This window comes from Lactuca saligna, chromosome 1, assembly GCF_052625555.1.
Source record: "Lactuca saligna cultivar CGN05327 chromosome 1, ASM5262555v1, whole genome shotgun sequence".
Lineage (NCBI taxonomy): Eukaryota > Viridiplantae > Streptophyta > Magnoliopsida > Asterales > Asteraceae > Lactuca > Lactuca saligna.
In genome coordinates, this window is record NC_136417.1 from 17,354,754 (window position 1) to 17,374,695 (window position 19,942).

At 41.3% G+C, this 19,942-nt stretch overlaps 1 protein-coding gene across 1 annotated transcript; it reads left to right on the top strand.

The window, feature by feature from the left end:
* The first annotated feature begins 16,024 nt into the window (after positions 1-16,024).
* LOC145025449 (uncharacterized) lies at positions 16,025-18,862 on the top strand. Its single transcript, XM_078976779.1, has 7 exons — positions 16,025-16,525; positions 16,777-16,897; positions 17,021-17,107; positions 17,209-17,838; positions 17,921-18,239; positions 18,320-18,401; positions 18,489-18,862. The coding sequence occupies exons 1-7, from the start codon at positions 16,283-16,285 to the stop codon at positions 18,693-18,695; spliced, it is 1,689 nt and encodes a 562-aa protein (XP_078832905.1). The 5' UTR covers positions 16,025-16,282; the 3' UTR covers positions 18,696-18,862.
* The last annotated feature ends 1,080 nt before the right edge of the window (positions 18,863-19,942 follow it).

The following is a 19,942-nucleotide window of genomic DNA, read 5'->3' on the forward strand; positions in this document are numbered from 1 at the left end:
CCTCGTAGCGAGCAATCGTGCGAATGTATCTTATCCATTCGCTAAAGTTCGTTCCATCGAAAGTCACCTTTTGGCAAAGGCTCATCAATGTGAATGAACTAGCAGCAACGTTGTTCGCGTTCGACATCTACAAATAGAAAGCCTAAAGATTGATTAGAATTTGAATCCCTAATTATCACCCAATAAGAAAAATTAGGGATAGGATCCAACAACATTATTTACATATTAGAAAAGGGATGCCGTAATCCAACATGCAAACAATTTGAAGGTAAGTGAATGACGATTCACTAATTCTCCACCATGAAGACATTACCTTTAAGTTTTAAACGCATTGAGAATTCCTAGGTTTCGATGAGATTCATTGAACTTTTCAATGGCATGTTTAAATCTCGATATGCCCCTCTCGTTTGTGACTGGGATGCCGAGGATCACAAAGTGGGTGTGAATAACCATGCAAATCTACACGGTGCCTTCATTGTAACAATCACCTTTTTAATGGTCATATGAGGTTTGAGTGTCCTCAGCTTGCATCAAGGATGAGGCTCCTAATCCTACTACTCAACATATTATTGTGGCCGATAGGGGAAGGCTGAGGCTCCGAGGGCTTGGGGAGAGTATTCCAATTGACAACAGAGGAGGCTCGATCGACACCGGACGTCGTGGTTAATACTTTCCTTTTGAATTATGTACTATCTCTCTATTGTTGTTTGAATCGGATACAAGTCGATATTTTGTGTCATCATCCTGTTGTCATTATTTTAGCATTGCACGCGAGGCCCTAAGTAGGCCATTGAGGATTTCTATAGTTGATAAGCATACGGTCTCTGTTACTGATATCTATCAGGGTTGTGTATTGGAGATCTTTGGTGTTGGGTATCCGATAGACCTTATTCCTATTATGATGAGAGATGTCTATGTTATTATGGATATGGATGGGTTGAGCAGGTTTAGGGATCTGATTGACTGTGAGCGCAAATGGGTGACGATTCGAGATCCTAGTGGGAAAGTGCTTACTATTTACGATGAGGGTATTAGGATAAGATCGACTTTCTATTCTATTGCCAGGGTGAGGCAGTGTTTACAACATAGGTGCATGGGCTAAATGGCATATATGGTGGATACTCGGGTTGACGAGAAAAGATCAATTTCCATCTATGATGTTCCTAATGTGCGTGATTTTCCTGATGTTTTTTCCTGAGGAGTTGTCGGGTGTTCCTCCCAAGCGGCAGGTGGAGTTTTAGATCAACCAGATCCTTGGTGTGGCTTCATTTTCCAATGCACCATATCATCTTGCGCCACCCGAGATACATGAGTTATCCTCTTAGCTTCAGGATCTGTTAGGAAAAAAGTTTATTTGCCCAAGTAGTTTGCCGTGGGGAGCATCGATCCTTTTTGTTAAGAAAAATACTCCCTTATGTTTAAGAACTTTGATATAAAGAATACTCCCCTCCTACCCATGGAGTTAGGTCACCTTTACCGAACGACGTAAATATTGTGTCTGATTTTTGATATACATATATTAAAAGTTGTTTCATAAAGTATGTTTCTATAACATGAGAAAATGCCATAGTGTTCTAGGTTGCTTGTGCCCATAAGTGTCTGCATAAATTCCATTGTGCAGATATATTTGATTGTAACCTAGAAAACCCATCACTATTTATACACAAAATCGATATATCTTGCTTCTTTATGTAACACCGTAAATTTTCAAAACAATTTTTTAATTTTTATAAAACATAATTCCATTGATATTCATTAAACAACCATTTTAATTATCCAAACAAGACAATACAAAATCCCAAGATCATGATATCAAGCTCCGAATGTGTCTGTGTACGGATCAAGTCGACGCCTTCCCGCGGTCGTCGCTAGTACCTGAAACAATAACATCAACACTGTAAGCACAAGGCTTAGTGAGTTCCCCAAAATACTACATATAACACATATTAGCCACTCGAGGCTATAACTCTGTGGGTCCGTGCACCCAAACTCTTTGAACCCTCAGGTTCTAACTCTGTGAACCTTCCGGTTCTAACTCTGTAAACATGCACAGCATCAAACACATAGATGTAATGCAGTACAACACATAACATACATAGCATACAAACACTCTATCACATAACTCTGGTTACCTACTCAAGGTAAAGTATAGTGAGAAGACTCACCTCGCGTGTCTCGGTAAATCGTAAACCTGAAATCGCTAATCACTCGACCTGTCGAGCTGTCGTCCCCCTATAGCACAATACACCTCTAATTAACACTTTCCCCACTAGGGTTGACCACACTATAACAAGACAATCTAGGTCAACGCTGGTCAACGGTCAACGGTCAACTTTGACCGGACTCGGCGAGTACCCAGGCGACTCGGCGAGTCTGGGCGTGTACACCAATTTCCCTGGAATCCTCCCTTGACACGTCGAGCATTCCCTCAACTCGACAAGTTCCACCTGGCACGAGTTGTGGGGCCACCACAACTCAACTCACCGAGTCTCAAGAACAACTCGGCGAGTCCAGTTAGACTCAGTCCACCTGTCCATTCTGACTCCCCCTTGACTCACTGAGTCCACCTTTCCCAACTCGGCGAGGCCACTCACAGAGTGGTCGGGCAACATTCATGCTACTCGCCGAGTCTGTTCTTCGGACTCGGCGAGTCCATGCCATGCACTGACTCAATCTTGCTCTAAAGGTCAGATCCAGTTCATTAATCCATAGATCCAGTCCCTCCAAGCTCATTTAGCACGTAAAGTTACAATCTTGATGCACATACAACCTTTATATGACCATCTATGATGTTTATGACTCAAATACTGCAACACAAGGCCAAAGACTCTATTGTCACTCATAAAGCTTGATAAGTGAGGCTCTCTGGACCTCTATGGATCCAGATCCACGGCCTCAACTCAAAGAGGGAACCAATGGGCATCAAATCATCCCATAAATTACCACCACAAGCCCTAAATTGCATCATGCTTCACTAAACAGAAAATGGTCCGAGATAATACCTCTAGAGTGATGATCTAAGCTCCAAATCCACGAAATAGCAACCTCCTTTGCTTCCTCTTGCCTAGGGTCTCCTTCTTCTTGCTAGATAACACACACAAGATCAAGAATGGCTCCTTTCTCTTCACAAATAGCTCAAGAACACAAGGGTCACTCACTGAGGGTTGGGTGGGCACAAATGACGGGCATAAGGCCCTTTAAATAGGCCTCAAACCCGGAGATTTAGGGTTTCATTACACAGCGCAGACTCGCCGAGTCCATATCCTGGACTCGCCGAGTCCAGGCGCGCACCAATGTTCAATTCCGCGTCTTTACTCGGCGAGTCTGAGCTCCAACTCGCCGAGTCCCTCTCACAATATGACAAAAATTAGATTTACAAGATACCTGGTAAAATCCAGATGTTACAACTCTCCCCCACTAGAACTAGACTTCGCCCTCGAAGTCTCGCTCTAAAATAGCTCCGGATGCTGCTCCCGCATCATACCCTCCGGCTCCCAGGTCATTTCTGATCCCTTCCGATGTTGCCACTGTACCAATACCAGAGGTACCTCCTTGTTCCTCAAAATCTTGATCTTCCGATCCCTAATAGCCACTAGTCTCTCAGCATAATTCAGGCTTGCATCTACCTGAATATCCTCTAATGGAACCACTTCCGACTCGTCGGCTATACATTTCCTCAACTGCGATACATGAAAAGTGTTGTGAATCTGCCCCAACTCTGCTGGTAACTCCAGCCGATAGGCTACCCGTCCTACCCTTTCGATCACATGAAACGGACCTATAAACCGGGGCCCCAATTTGCCCCTCTTCCTGAACCGGATCACTCCTTTCCAAGGAGAGACCTTCAGGAGAACAAAGTCGCCGACCTGAAATTCCAGCTCGGACCGGCGTCTATCCGCGTAACTCTTTTGTCGGCTCTGAGCGGTCAATAACCTCTGTCTGACCAGCTGTATCTGCTCTGTCGTCTGATTCACGATCTCCGTATTGCCCATTACCCTTTGCCCAACCTCTCCCCAACATATGGGAGTCCGACACCTCCTACCATACAACAGCTCAAAGGGCGGCATATCGATGCTCGAATGATGGCTGTTATTGTAGGAAAACTCCGCCAAAGGCAAATACGTATCCCAACTACCCCCAAAGTCCAATACACATGCCCGAAGCATGTCCTCAAGTTTCTGAATCGTCCGCTCACTCTGGCCGTCGGTCTGGGGGTGGTATGCGGTACTAAAATGCAGCTTAGTACCCAACTCCTCATGAAATTTCTTCCAGAAGTGGGAGGTGAAACGCACATCACGGTCTGAAACGATCGAGATCGGCACCCCATGCCGAGATACAACCTCCCTCACATAAATCTCCGCCAACTTCTCCGCCGAAGAACTCTCACTGATGGCAAGGAAGTGAGCGCTCTTCGTCAACCTATCCACAATCACCCAAATTGCATCGACTCCTCTGGCAGTCCTCGGCAATTTGGTGATGAAATCCATAGTGATATGTTCCCACTTCCATTCGGGAACCTCCAATGGCTGCAACTTGCCATGCGGTCTCTGGTGTTCGGCCTTTACCCTTCGACAGGTCAAACACCTCTCGACAAACCATGCGACATCCCTCTTCATACAAGGCCACCAATACTCCTTCCTTAGGTCCAAATACATCTTTGTAGCCCCGGGATGGATCGAAAATTTCGATCTATGAGACTCCTCCATCAATGTAGTACGTGTACCGCCTACAAACGGTACCCAGATCCGGCCCTGATAAGTCATAAGGCCTCGACTATCCGATACGAACTCCGAAACCAACCCAACGACCCGCTCTCTCTTCTGCATCTCCGGACGCACAGCCTCGGCCTGTGCCCCATGAATGGCGTCCAGAACTGGAGCTATCACAGTCAGTCGCAAACATACATTTCGCAGTGGAGCACTCTCCACCCTGCGACTCATGCGTCGGCTACCACATTAGCCTTGCCCGGGTGGTACAAAATTTCGCAATCATAATCCTTGACCACATCTAACCACCTTCTTTGCCGCATGTTTAGGTTAGGCTGATCCATCAGGTACTTCAAGCTCTTATGGTCCGTGTAAATCGTACATCGAACCCCATACAAGTAGTGCCGCCAAATCTTGAGGGCGAACACCACTGCCCCCAACTCCAGATCATGTGTGGGGTACCTCGTCTCGTGAGGCTTCAACTGCCTCGATGCATATGCTATCACATGTCCCTTCTGCATCAGTACCGCTCCCAGTCCTAAAATCGATGCATCACAGAATACCACAAAACCCTCCATCCCTTCCGAAAGAGCTAATACCGGAGCTTCACACAACCTCTGGCGAAGCGTCTCAAAGGAGGTCTGCTGCTCGGGACCCCATAGAAATGTAACACCCTTCCGGGTCAATCTGGTGAGTGGAACCGCAATCTTGGAGAAATCCTTAATAAACCTCCGATAATACCCTGCCAACCCAAGGAAACTCCGGATCTCAGAAGGTGACCTTGGCACCTCCCACCTCATCACTGCGTCAACCTTGGCCGGATCGACCAATATCCCCTTCTGGTTAACGAGATGTCCCAGAAACTGGACCTCCCGCAACCAAAAATCGCACTTGGAAAACTTTGCATAAAGTTTCTCCGATCTCAAAACTCCAAGAATCTCCCTCAAATGCTCCTCGTGCTGCTCTCTAGATCTCGAATATACCAGAATATCATCAATGAACACAATTACCGACCGATCCAACATCGGCTGACATACCCTGTTCATGAGGTCCATGAATACAGCCGGGGCATTGGTGAGCCCAAAAGGCATCACCACAAACTCATAATGCCCATAACGCGTCCTGAATGCTGTCTTCTGGACGTCCTCATCCCGTACTCTCACCTGATGATAGCCCGACCTCAAATCAATCTTGGAGAACCAAGATGCTCCCTGTAACTGATCGAATAAATCGTCGATCCTCGGCAACGGGTAACGGTTCTTGACCGTCAACTTATTCAGTTCCCGATAATCAATACACATGCGATGCGAGCCATCTTTCTTCTTCACAAACAGGATGGGTGCTCCCCACGGCGAGCTACTCAGCCGAATAAACCCCTTCCCCAGCAACTCCTGAAGTTGCGAGGATAACTCTTGCATTTCTGGAGGCGCAAGGCGATACGGCACCTTAGCGATAGGCGCGGCTCCCGGAACCAAATCGATACCAAACTCCACTTGCCTCACGGGAGGCACACCTGGTAATTCTTCAGGAAAGACATCTGGAAACTCGCGCACCACCGAAACTTCATCCACCGAACTCGGTCTCTCGGAGATCACTCGCGTATCCATCACATACGCCACAAAACCCTTACAGCCCTGCTGTAAACACTGCCTCGCCCTAGCAGCCGAACAAAAGGCTGATCCAGAGCGTGTACCCACGCCGTAAACCGAAAGAACTCCCCCACTAGGATCTCGTATAGTCACCAGCTGACGCTCGCAATCGATAACCGCGCCGAATCGGCTCAACCAGTCCATGCCCACTATAACACAGACATCACCCATCGCAATAGGAATCAGGTCGATCGAGAACTCAACCCCAAAAATCTCCAATACACATCCCCGGAGGACCTCCGTGGCACGAATCACTCTGTCGGCGGCTATGGAAACCCGCAGGGGCCGACTCAGTGCCCCACGACTAACACTGATATGCTGACTAAATGCCAATGATACAAAAGATCGACTCGCACCCGAGTCAAATAACACTAAAGCAGGTACAGAATTCACAAGGAAGGTACCTATGCATAGCATAATATAAGCATAATATCTCGACACCATAAATAAATAGTAAAAGAAAGCGTACCAGCCACAACGTCGGGTGCAGCGCGGACCTCTTCCGCAGTCAGCTGAAAGGCTCTCCCCCGAGCCCTCGGTGCCTCGGCCTTCACGGGCCGACTCTCTGTAGAAGTAGCTCTGATGGCGGCGGGAGCAGACCCCTGAGATGCTCCGCGCAGCAGCGGACACTCTGCCTTCCGGTGTCCGGTCTGGTTACAGTGGAAGCACACTGTAAACCCCTTGGGGCAGTCCTTGGCCATATGCCCCTCCTTGCCACATTTGTAGCAAGACTCCGCTCGACAGACTCCATCGTGACCCTTGCCGCACTTTCCACAAGTGCGGCCCTTCTGGCTCCCGGGTCGGGGATCAGCGGGCTTGGCCCGCTTGGCTGCCGGCTGGGACTGTGCCGGCCGCCGATCCCTCCCCAGAGACTCCGCCTCCTCCCTGGCCTGAGTCTCAAGCTCAATCTCCCTCTTCCGAGCATTTGCCTGAAGCTCGGCAAATGTCCGATACGAGGAGTTCGCAGCGAACTCCCGAATATCCCGTCTCAGAATGCTCAGGTAACGGCTCATACGTGCCTGCTCGGTGGACACGTGCTCAGGGCAGAACATCGCCCTCTCATGAAACATCCTCGTAATAGCTGTGACTGACTCGGTACCCTGCTTGAGGGTCAGAAACTCCTGTGTCAGACGTTCCCTCTCCACCTGAGGAACGTACTCATCTCGGAACATGGTAGTGAACCTCTCCCAGGTCACTACCGAAAGCTCAGTCGGTGTGAAGTGTGCCGTCACAAACTTCCACCAGTCCTTCGCTCCCAAGCGAAGCTGGTTCAGCGCGAACCGAACCTTCAAATGCTCAGGGGACGAGCAAGTGAAGAAGCATCCCTCCATATAAGATATCCACCTCATAGCTGCCACCGGATCCTGCGTACCATCAAACTCTGGTGGCTTGGTGTTGCTGAACTCCCTAAACAATGTCGCATCACCTCCCTGGGGTCTTGCCGCAGCAATCGCTGCGGTAGCCGCTGCAACCGCAGCCTCAGAAAGAGCGGCATAGCGCTCGTCAAATGTCTCAATCAACGTGGTCTTAATGGACCCGAACATCTCTGGTAACTCAGCTCTGATGACCGCAACCACCTCCTCATGAATGATCTGTCGAATCTCCTCATCGCTAGTTCCGGCATCCTCCGGCATGCGACGTGTCCTCACCATGATCAACCTCTGAAATACAACATGCGATAATTAGAATTTACTCGAACACTCTTACATTCGACAATCCACCCCTCCTTGATTCTTGGTATCCCAAGATTCTTATTTGGACTGTGTACCGCACCGGTGCTTTCAGTAGTACGGGCCCAATACTACTGTCCGCACCGTCTCAGTACACACCCCAAATCTTCCTCTTCGGATCCCAATCCCCAAGTACTCTATTATACTTAAATCACTCTAAAACAGGTCTCACACAAAGTCCTAGCTGCTACCTAATTACTCTTAGCATCTCATAGCAGCTCACCCTTCCCTAGGCTAAGGCATCACAAAATAGGCCACTCTAGTCCTATTAGCAATACCTAGCCTACTCTAGCATGCAAATACATCACATTAATAATAATTATCACATAATATAAGGTATTTTGGGAATTCACCGTTCGGGCGCTGGCTGATCGTACACACGTTTCTTCCTGGAAAATCTTTTACTCTTAGAAAACTTTGGTTTTATTTTGAAATATCTCTTCAATTCCTCAGTTTGAGTTCAAATACCCCCGAAGGTGTACCCGAATCCCTCAAACCAAGGCTCTGATACCAATTTGTAACACCGTAAATTTTCAAAACAATTTTTTTAATTTTTATAAAACATAATTCCATTGATATTCATTAAACAACCATTTTAATTATCCAAACAAGACAATACAAAATCCCAAGATCATGATATCAAGCTCCGAATGTGTGTGTGTACGGATCAAGCCGGCGCCTTCCCGCGGTCGTCGCTAGTACCTGAAACAATAACATCAACACTGTAAGCACAAGGCTTAGTGAGTTCCCCAAAATACTACATATAACACATATTAGCCACTCGAGGCTATAACTCTGTGGGTCCGTGCACCCAAACTCTGTGAACCCTCAGGTTCTAACTCTGTGAACCTTCCGGTTCTAACTCTGTAAACATGCACAGCATCAAACACATAGAAGTAATGCAGTACAACACATAACATACATAGCATACAAACACTCTATCACATAACTCTGGTTACCTACTCAAGGTAAAGTATAGTGAGAAGACTCACCTCGCGTGTCTCGGTAAATCGTAAACCTGAAATCGCTAATCACTCGACCCGTCGAGCTGTCGTCCCCCTATAGCACAATACACCTCTAATTAACACTTTCCCCACTAGGGTTGATCACACTATAATAAGACAATCTAGGTCAACGCTGGTCAACGGTCAACAGTCAACTTTGACCGGACTCGGCGAGTACCCAGGCGACTCGGCGAGTCTGGGCGTGTACACCAATTTCCCTGGAATCCTCCCTTGACACGTCGAGCATTCCCTCAACTCGACGAGTTCCACCTGGCACGAGTTGTGGGGCCACCACAACTCAACTCACCGAGTCTCAAGAACAACTCGGCGAGTCCAGTTAGACTCAGTCCACCTGTCCATTCTGACTCCCCCTTGACTCACTGAGTCCACCTTTCCTAACTCGGCGAGGCCACTCACAGAGTGGTCGGGCAACATTCATGCTACTCGCCGAGTCTGTTCTTCGGACTCGGCGAGTCCATGCCATGCACTGACTCAATCTTGCTCTAAAGGTCAGATCCAGTTCATTAATCCATAGATCCAGTCCCTCCAAGCTCATTTAGCACGTAAAGTTACAATCTTGATGCACATACAACCTTTATATGACCATATATGATGTTTATGACTCAAATACCACAACACAAGGCCAAAGACTCTATTGTCACTCATAAAGCTTGATGAGTGAGGCTCTCTGGACCTCTATGGATCCAGATCCACGGCCTCAACTCAAAGAGGGAACCAATGGGCATCAAATCATCCCATAAATGACCACCACAAGCCCTAAATTGCATCATGCTTCACTAAACAGAAAATGGTCCGAGATAATACCTCTAGAGTGATGATCTAAGCTCCAAATCCACGAAATAGCAACCTCCTTTGCTTCCTCTTGCCTAGGGTCTCCTTCTTCTTGCTAGATAACACACACAAGATCAAGAATGGATCCTTTCTCTTCACAAATAGCTCAAGAACACAAGGGTCACTCACTGAGGGTTGGGTGGGCACAAATGACGGCCATAAGGCCCTTTAAATAGGCCTCAAACCTGGAGATTTAGGGTTTCATTACACAGCGCAGACTCGCCGAGTCCATATCCTGGACTCGCCGAGTCCATATCCTGGACTCGCCGAGTCCAGGCGCGCACCAATGTTCAATTCCGCGTCTCTACTCGGCGAGTCTGAGCTCCAACTCGCCGAGTCCCTCTCACAATATGACAAAAATTAGATTTACAAGATACCTGGTAAAATCCGGATGTTACACTTTAGAATGTTGGTTATATTTAATGTTTGATGAAATGTATGGAGTTCATGATATCATTAAGTTTTTCTTAGGATTAGAGATTAAGACTACACTAATCATTTCATTCCAATACTGGGACAAGTTTGGAATAAAGTTGGGGGATGTTTAATAAGTTTATTTTAGGAACATAATAAATTGTATTAAATATGTAGACTTGATGTGTGATTGTCCAAGAATGAAACTACTTTGATGAATTATTGAACATTATGTGCAGGTCATTATATAGTACTACAAATGGGTAGAACTTGCAAAAAGAAGAGCAAAAAGAAGCTAACAAGCATGAGGGGTGAAATTGCTAAAGTTATAAATAAAAAATGTTGTTGGGAGACTTAACCATTCTTCAATGTTTTGATCATATCTCTACATTTAGAGCACCGATTTACCTAAATAAAGACGTTTCAGAAACTAGACATGGAATGGGTTCACAAGGTAATGAATATATGATTAATTTGAATGGACAGAATGCGAATAAATTATTTTCATATGCTTCATATTAAATCTGTAGGATTTTATTATGATTTTGTGGATTTGAAAATATTTACATCTGATTTGGATTTGTTTAATTTAGATTTTGTATGGTGTTTATATATATATATATATATATATATATATATATATATATATATATAATCAAGAAGTTGGTTCAACTATTTCATCAAAAGAAACATTGAATTCATAAAAAAAAAAATATATAAGGTTAAAATGGTCATCTTTATAACAATTCAGAGGTTCCAACCAAACATGTTAAAAATTCAAACCCTCATAAATTTTAAATCTTAAAATTTTTGATCTTGCTAAATAGCCCCTAGATACATTTTGTTATCTTGGGTTTCCCTTTTTCTTCAAACTTATCCCCCTTTGTGTTGGTATTTTTGAAATAAGCTTAGCACCCAAAAACTCTTAAACGTTCATATTCGGGTTCTTCATTCCAAACAAGTTTCTAAGGAGTCTTGTTTTTAATCACCTTTTGATGGAAGACGATTTATTATATACGCAACAGTTAAAATACATTCTCTTCAAAATTTTGGAATATTTGCCTCGAAGCGTAAAGCACGTGATATCTCGAGCAGGTGTTTGTGTTTTCTTACTACAACCCCATTTTGTTGTGGGGTGTAAGGGCAAGTGGTCTCTAACAAGATTCCATTTTTCTCATAAAAAGCAATCATGGAGTTGGATGTAAACTCCCCTCCATTGTTACATCTAACCCTCTTGATATGTTTCCCAAATTAAACCTCAATAAGCTCATGAAAATTCATTAAGCATTGACTTGCATCGCTTTTGTGTTTTATTAGGAAGATCCTTACCTATCTACTATAATCATCAACGATGGTGAGAAAAAAATTACACGTGTGTATGAAGGAACCTGATAACATCCCCAAATGTCACAATGAATGAGTTCAAAACAACCATTTGTTTTAATAAAACTATTTGGAAATGGATTACGAACATGTTTGGCCTTAGCAAACGAATCACAAAAGACATTACTAAGTTTACTAGAATTATTTTAAACAAAAAATGATGTTTGAGGGTTTATCCCTTGAAGCATGTCCTAATCTTGAACATGTCCATGAGATACAACCCCCTTGACACTTACCCGATCCAATCAAGCTCCTCGTTCGAAGCCCCTGCATGAAAAAAAAAGTGGAGGAAAAGGTTATAACACATTGGAGATCCTTACATAGTTTACTAACAGATAGAAGGTTATGCTTAAAATTAAGAATATAAAGGACCCCTTTTAAATTTGCTCCCTTGGTAGCAAAAAATCTCATTTTCTCTCAACAGAGATTGCATCCCCATTTGGTATAACGGCAGGATCCTCATTTGGGATTCCCTTCTTATTTTCAAGAATGTTGGGTTTGTGAATTATGTACTCGATGCAACCCGTGTCAACAACCCACACATCGTCCCCATTACCTGTCATGTTGGCCTAAGATTTCAGCTCAACATTATTGCTCAAACTCGAAAAAATACTTCACAAAGTCTTGCTATTGTTCCTCATTTAGCCCATGTATGGAGCTTGTTCGAGTGTCAACACATGTTACTTTCGACTTTGTGTTGTCGTCTTTCTTCCCAGGCCACCAATCGGGATAACCAACTAGCTTGAAACACCCTTCTCGTTTGTGACTGTTCCTCCCACAAAAAAGTGCATTAGTCATCTTGCTTGTTTTCTTTTTCTTGTTTAGTCATGTAATTTTCTTTCGAAGGTCTAAAGTTGTTATCACGTCTCTGGAATGCTTTGAATGCAATATGTTCTGGTACAGTTCGGTTCTCGAGCAATATGGCCCTTTTACTCTCGTCTTTTGCTACCACGGGGTAGGCAATCCCTACGGTAGGAACATGTTTTGTTGCTAAGATATGAGTCCTGATAACATTGAAGTCATTGTCTAGACCCATAAGAAACTCATATAGTTGTTGTTTCTTAAGGTGATCAGTAATTTTCTTGCCTAGTTCACACGTACATTTGTTACATAAACAACATGGAAAAGAAAATTTGAATAGGACTCATCCGATAATGACCTGAGAAGGGTGTAGTAGGTCGAAACGTTCCTGCCCTCTTGACGTGTATTGACGATCTTCTGCTTCAATTCATAAGCCCTTGGTGCACTTTCCTTCCCAAATCTTTCCTTCAGATCTGGCTAAATCTTTGATGATGTGTTAACATATTTTACGCTGTCACGTATCCCTTTCTTCATGGCTGTGGTAAGCGAGCCCTTTATCATCGCATCATACCTCATCCATGGTTTGTATTTAGAAGATGAAATCTATGGTTTCTTCAAGGTTCCATCAACAAAATCTGTTTTGTTTTTGGCGAAGTGAAAATTGGTCATCTCTCGCACCCAATTGTTGTAGTTTCCATCTATAAGAACCTCATTGACAGCAGGTTGCTTAGGGGAATTTGAAGGATGTAGGTAATATGGCGACGAGAAGTCGACCGTGCTTGCGCTGGACCCACCTTTGTTACCCTCACTTTCAATCATTATGCTGGAATCGATTGATTTTAAAAAAGCTCTGATACCATCTAGAAATCGATGGTTAATAGAACTCAAGAATGACTTATTGCTATAGATTGATTTCTTTTTTGTGATGATTACAAACAGATAGAGAGGAAAATAAATAAGCCTAACAATCAACTAAACAAGGAAAGAGATAATTGATTTATCAAGAAATAAGGAGAAAATATATGAACGAAAATAGAGCAAATCCTATATCTTCATCCAACATTCACAATTCTAAAGTCACGAAATTACAATACTTCACCATAAAAGAGTATTACCATTTAGAACAAACCATCATACCAATCAGTGGTGGAACCAGAAACTTTTACAAATGTAGCACAAAAAAATACCAATAAAATATAATAAGATGATTTATTCTAAAATTACAATTTCTTTAGAAATAACAAAGTACTGCAAAAGTCTTACATTTCAAAATTGACCTATTCATTTACTCATTTTTTTTTAAAGTGCTCAATTACTCATTTGATTTTAGCATCAATAAGTAATTTTTTTCTATACTGCATATTAAAGCATCATTCATAAAATCATCACTTATTTTATTATGCAAGTCGGAATTCAAGAGCTTCATTGCGGAAAAACATCTTTCAACGGTTACGGTTACGACAGACAAAGTTAAAGATTTAAAATTTACAATTGAAGATTTAAACTTAATATCTCCGACAACATAACAATGGAAAAACGAATTGGCTAATTAGGTTTCTAATTTAAACAACCAAATTAAACTAAAAACATAAATAAACTAAAACAAAGCATTTAATATGAAAAATTAAATAATACTTTTTTGGTGAGGAGTCCGTAGGTAAGCAAGTGCCAAATTGGAGAAGAATCATAATTGCCAAAAAAGTAGTCTTGAAGATGGGGTAAATCACGAAAAGAAGAAACTACGTCAATTGTAACTCATAAAAATGTAAAAAAAAATTATTTGTATTTAATGGGCTAAGTCACCAATTGGCTTCATTTTTTATATATATATATATACACACACACACACTAGCAGTGCACCCGCGCAAAGCGGCGGGGCGTGTAAATTCTTTTAGTGATATGTTTCCTCTAAAAAAATGTTATGTTACAAAAGAAAGTACACGTCGAAGACAAAATAATCAAACTATGGTGTTATTTGGGAAATGAAGTCATTTTTTGTTCCTGGACGGTGGACTTTATAGTAGAGAAGGGAGCAAAGAGGTATATGCGATTGGAGGGATATTTGAATCAACATGCTAAATTTAAGGATATCTAAAAGGGTTCAAAATTTGAATAAATCCGAGATTTGAGGAAACCATATCAAATTGTTGAGAAATATAAGGAGATTTGATGATAAATATTTGAATTCAAAATATGGTTAAAATTTAATATTATTTTATTAATGATTACTTGTACTATCAGCTTCATCATTTGGACGTCTTAAAAAAATATTATTATTATAATCAATCTATTTTTAGAAATAGTTAGATTTCTTTTATAAGATAGTAAAGATATATATATATATATATATATATATATATATATATATATATATATATATATATATATATATATATATATATATATATATTGAATGTAATACACAATCAAGCAAGTTGATACCGACCTTTATTTTAAGAAATGATTTGTACACAACAAAATTTTTCAGTACACAACAATTCATGATTTTTAGAATTGTACAATACAATATTTTAAAACACAAATTGTTGTGTATAGATAAAAAATATTGTGTACGAATCAACTCTATTGTTTTAGTAATTGCATATATGTATTAAAAAAAATCTATTGATTAAATGAGGGGTACCACGTGCTACCCCTACCAACTAGGTAATTCCGACTTACTATCAATTTCAGCTTGGCATATATTAAAAAACTTGTTGAAAAATTATGATACATTCAAATGCTTCCAAAAGTTCCGTATCAAACACGTACTAATAATCTAATATTCCATTCATGCCAAAAGCTAGTAAGAAAACCTTGTACTGTCCATTCACCAAACAATATTTTAGAGATCAATTCCACAACCAAATTATGTTGAAAATTTTTGGACTTTAATAAAGAAAAATGAAGTCAAAGAAAAATACAAACGGCAAAAACCATTTTCACAGTTTTTCTGAAATATATATCACTCGATCACTCATGATTCATATTTTAGCAACGACTCAGAATATTTCTAATTTTTAAAGTTTTGCTTTTAACTAACATTTAAAACTTTAATTTATTGATGTACCAAGTGCATTAAAACTTGTATTTAAAGCTATGGGGTGATGGGGGGTCTCTATGCTATATTGCTATGAAAGTATTTTCCAAAACGTTCATTAAAGTGGAGAAGCCAAAGCTTTCAAAGGCCATCGTTAAAGTATAGTAACTAAAGCTAAATGTTTGTGAAATATCATTTTCTCAACAAAAAAAAGTTAACAGAGAAGGGGCACACACATCAACAAAGTTTTTATAATTTGTCCTTAAATTATTTGGCACATAAATATAACAACAAATACTAAAAATATAGGTGGTAAAAGTAAAACAGTCAAAATGTTCTTATTATCAAAACTTTATAGTCAAACTCCGGGTCAAACTAGAAAGGGTCCCCAACTGGAAAATATAAAGTACGCAATATAAAAATAAAAATTATCAGATATTGTCTGTCAATCTGTTTAGTTTAAACACCAGCATCACCATGGGCGTAATTGTCTCGTTCCTCTCTCCACCGATCTTCGTGTCACCATTTCTCTTTCACTATCACTCTCTTTGATAATGCAATCCAAAAACTCAATGATACAGACATAAATCTCTGTCTCATCTCACATAGGAGATTGAGATTCTCTGAGTCACATATAATTTAATACTCGTAGACTGATTAACCACAATTGAGAACTGAAGCAACGACTAATTGATATTCGACAATGCCGGAGTTCGCGTTTCTTGATCAACATAATAGACAGTTACGATCAAACTACGACGGCGGCGGTGGCGGTGGCGGTGGCGGTAGAGGTGGTAGAGGTGTTAGTCCTGACTCTGTGATACACTCCGTCGAGTCGAGTCTCAGTCTCTTCTCTTCTTTGGCTTCCGCTTATGCTAGCATTGAGCGTTGTTCATCTACCTCCGATGTCCTTGATCACGAATCGTTCGTCTCCGATATGTCTCTGGTAAGTTCCTTATGTATCATCTTATGAACTCGTAATTCTCTGGAAGTTTCTATGTAGTTGCACTTTATCAGTTTTATGTATTTTAATCCAAATGCGCATGCGAGAATTGGTTTGATTTGATTGACGTTCAGTGAAGAATTTTAGTATCTTATGAAAATGATTTGCTATCAGCAAAACCTAGGCATGATTTAATTACGAATTCGTCTTCTCCAAGCTGTTTGGTTTAAAACGTAATTTAATTTTGCATACAGCCAGGAGGCTTCCGTGGTTCTTCCTCAGCGAGGAGTTCAGATCCAGATCCAAACAAGAATTCCAAAGTACATGACAATGGAGGTCCCTACCTGATAGGAAAAAGGGTGGAAAAAGCACAAGGTATGCATATGATATAACCTTCCTAATTCCTTAATAATAAAAAGAAAAATCGAGGCTAAAAAGCTTTTCGCTGTAAACAAATTCAAAACTTATAGGTCACTTTTCTTTTCCAATTATACGCAGCTATAAAAGAATACATCGATGCAGAAACTGATGGAGAAAACCAGTCTCTATATTCAGCAAGAAGCTCCTTCTCTCACACTACAAAAGGTACCAGTTGGATTTTGATTTTCATCTGCAATTATCAACAATAACAGTTAATCAGTCTAAGCCATAACACTGTAGAAATTAACATCACACTCTTTGATTAGAATGCCAAAACCGGAAGTCAAAAACTGAAATTCTACAAAGGAAGCCAGACAGAAGAAGACCTGCATCTTTGGATCTGAACAATCAGACGATGAATACCAGTAGCTCTTCACCAAGATTAGGAGAGACGATGAAAACCTCTATTTCAGCCAACAGAAATGGCATGTTTCCAAGCCCAGGAACACCTAATTATCCTGCAAGAACTGGTTTCCAGAATGGTTGGAGCTCAGAACGCGTGGCTTCACATACAAGAGGTAACCGGATACACTCAAGCTTCTCATTGATGCCATACAACAATGGAAGGACACTTCCTTCAAAATGGGAAGACGCAGAGAGGTGGATAATAAGTCCCATCGCTTTAAAGCCTTCTGTTCAACAGCCACAAAGGCGACCAAAGTCAAAGAGTGGACCACTTGGACCTCCAGGGTCAACCTGCTACTCCATGTATTCACCTGCAATTTCTAGTTTTGAAAGAGAAAATTCCAGGAGTTTTGTCAACGATTCACCACTTCCAAACAGAGTAAATACCAACAACAATTCCTCAATTCAATACCAAGATGGGCTTGAAAGGTCAGTCAGTGTACATGGTTGTTCTGACGTGTCAAATCAGTCATTGTTGCAGATTACTCAAGGTAAATCAGTACATATGGTCTCCATTTCCCTGTTTCCTATTTTCTTTATTGTGTGTGATAAAATGTTAATCTCCATATACAGATGATAAAACTAGTGGTTTAATGGATGCTTCTCATGATATCTCAAGGAGAGATATGGCAACACAAATGAGCCCTGAAAGTAGTACCTATTCATCTAAGAGAAACTCTAGCTCCATCTCAAATTCTATCCTATCTGTAGAAGATTCACACCATGTTCGCTCTTCCAAAGCAGATATCAGAGATGTACAGGTAGATGGTAAAGTCACTTTGACTCGATGGTCTAAGAAAAGTAAAACTCGAATTCCAGGTAAGTGGTCAGACATTCTGGATGCCAGGTCAGCAGATTGGGAAGCATCAGAGATGACAAAAAGCCTCTCAAAGTATGTCACTGTGTTTGACATGTACAAAAAATTTGCAGATTTTTAAGAAACCCTAACAATTAATGGAATTCATTGACCAGGGTTAAGAGGGAGGAAGCCAAAATTACTGCATGGGAGAATCTACACAAGGCAAAAGCAGAAGCAGCAATACGAAAACTAGAGGTTCCATTTTCAAATTTATTGTGCATATTGGTTTAATATATATAGATATAAGTGGAATTGGTTCTGAATTGAGGTTATATGGTTCAGATGAAATTGGAAAAGAAGAGATCATCATCCATGGATAGGATTATGAACAAATTAAGAACAGCTCAGAAAAAGGCTCAAGAAATGAGAGAATCGATGTTATCTAACCAGTCTTATAAAGTTGCTAGATCTTCACACAAAGCTATCTCACTCATCAAGACTCGCCATATACGTTCCTTGAGTGGATGCTTTACATGCCCTGCATTTTGAGTTTTGATAAACCTTTTGCATCTGGTGTCACCCTCATACACCGGGTAATCTTGTGTTTTCAATCTAAAAATGTGTAACACTGTCGAATATTACTACCAAAATGTTTTAATAAAAAGCTGCTTGGGAATCTTAAAATATAAAAAATCCATGTTCTTTTTAGTGAATAACATACCAACTAAGCATATGATGTATTGTAGTTTGAAATCTATGTTTGTTATCGCTATCTCTTGCGCACAAATCCCATTAGATGCATCCATGTGAATCGTGTTCACATTAACGCACAACAAAATATAAAAGGTTATGTAATTTTTTTTTTATAAAAAATATCCAGTTTTAAAAAACATAAAAAAGATGAAAAAATGGCAAAATTTGTTAAAAAAAAGGGATGTAAAAGGTTGTACAAAAAAATAATTTAAAACAGGAAAGCTGTAAAAATATATACAAAAATGGGAAAAAATTGTAATCTATGCTATTTTTTGGGTTAGCAAGGGTTTTCAGGTGCCATTCAACATGTCAAGGAATCTTTGAAAAATCTTCAGATGGATGTAGCTCGCGGAGCGGATTCCGCGTGTACCGTTATTGTTTCGAGTCCTTGTCGGAAATTGGTTCAGGGGTCTGGGTTGCTACAGGTGTAGCAGGGTTGGTTACGTCAGTAGGGATTGCCCCCGGGAGGCAAGCATGTTATATTTTCATTGTGAACAGGTGGGCAAAAAGGAGGTCAACTGTCTGATGATCAGAGAGGGGCCACATTTCGTAATACCAAGTGGGGGAGATCGGAACTTCGGCAAGCTAGGGTGCGGGGTACATACCCTTTTTCCTTCCAGCTTTACCTGTATTTGTGACGGTAATCTTGCATCAGCATAACATAAGCATATCATGGGGTTGTTATCACTTTTGGTGGTTGAGTTAATTATATTCAGGGAGCTAGGGCTACATGCCATCTGCATACCATGAATCTTTGGTAGAGTAGTACGAGGTCGTCTCCTTATAAGTAGCAGGTTCCCAGTGTTCGGATGTCATCTGGATTGTAGTCGGGGTTGGTTTAAGGGCTGGTACGAGGGAGTTATGTCTAGTTTTCAGTAGCCTGAGTATTTGTGTTTGGAAGAGCAATCAGGATTACCGAGGGAAGAGAGAATTGTTTATGAGGTTTTGGTTAGACCATTTATCCTTTGGATAGCGAGATCTGTGTGTGATATCATTGTAAGCATATGAAGTCATTGATGTGGTTGGTATTTAAGAGATGCTAG

Bases quoted from the DNA above. Each gene is read 5' to 3' on its own strand.
- LOC145025449 (XM_078976779.1), top strand. From the start codon at position 16,283: ATGCCGGAGTTCGCGTTTCTTGATCAACATAATAGACAGTTACGATCA. The intron at 17,108-17,208 runs GTACCAGTTGGA...CTCTTTGATTAG, and splicing joins CTTCTCTCACACTACAAAAG to AATGCCAAAACCGGAAGTCA. The intron at 18,240-18,319 runs GTATGTCACTGT...TTCATTGACCAG, and splicing joins ATGACAAAAAGCCTCTCAAA to GGTTAAGAGGGAGGAAGCCA.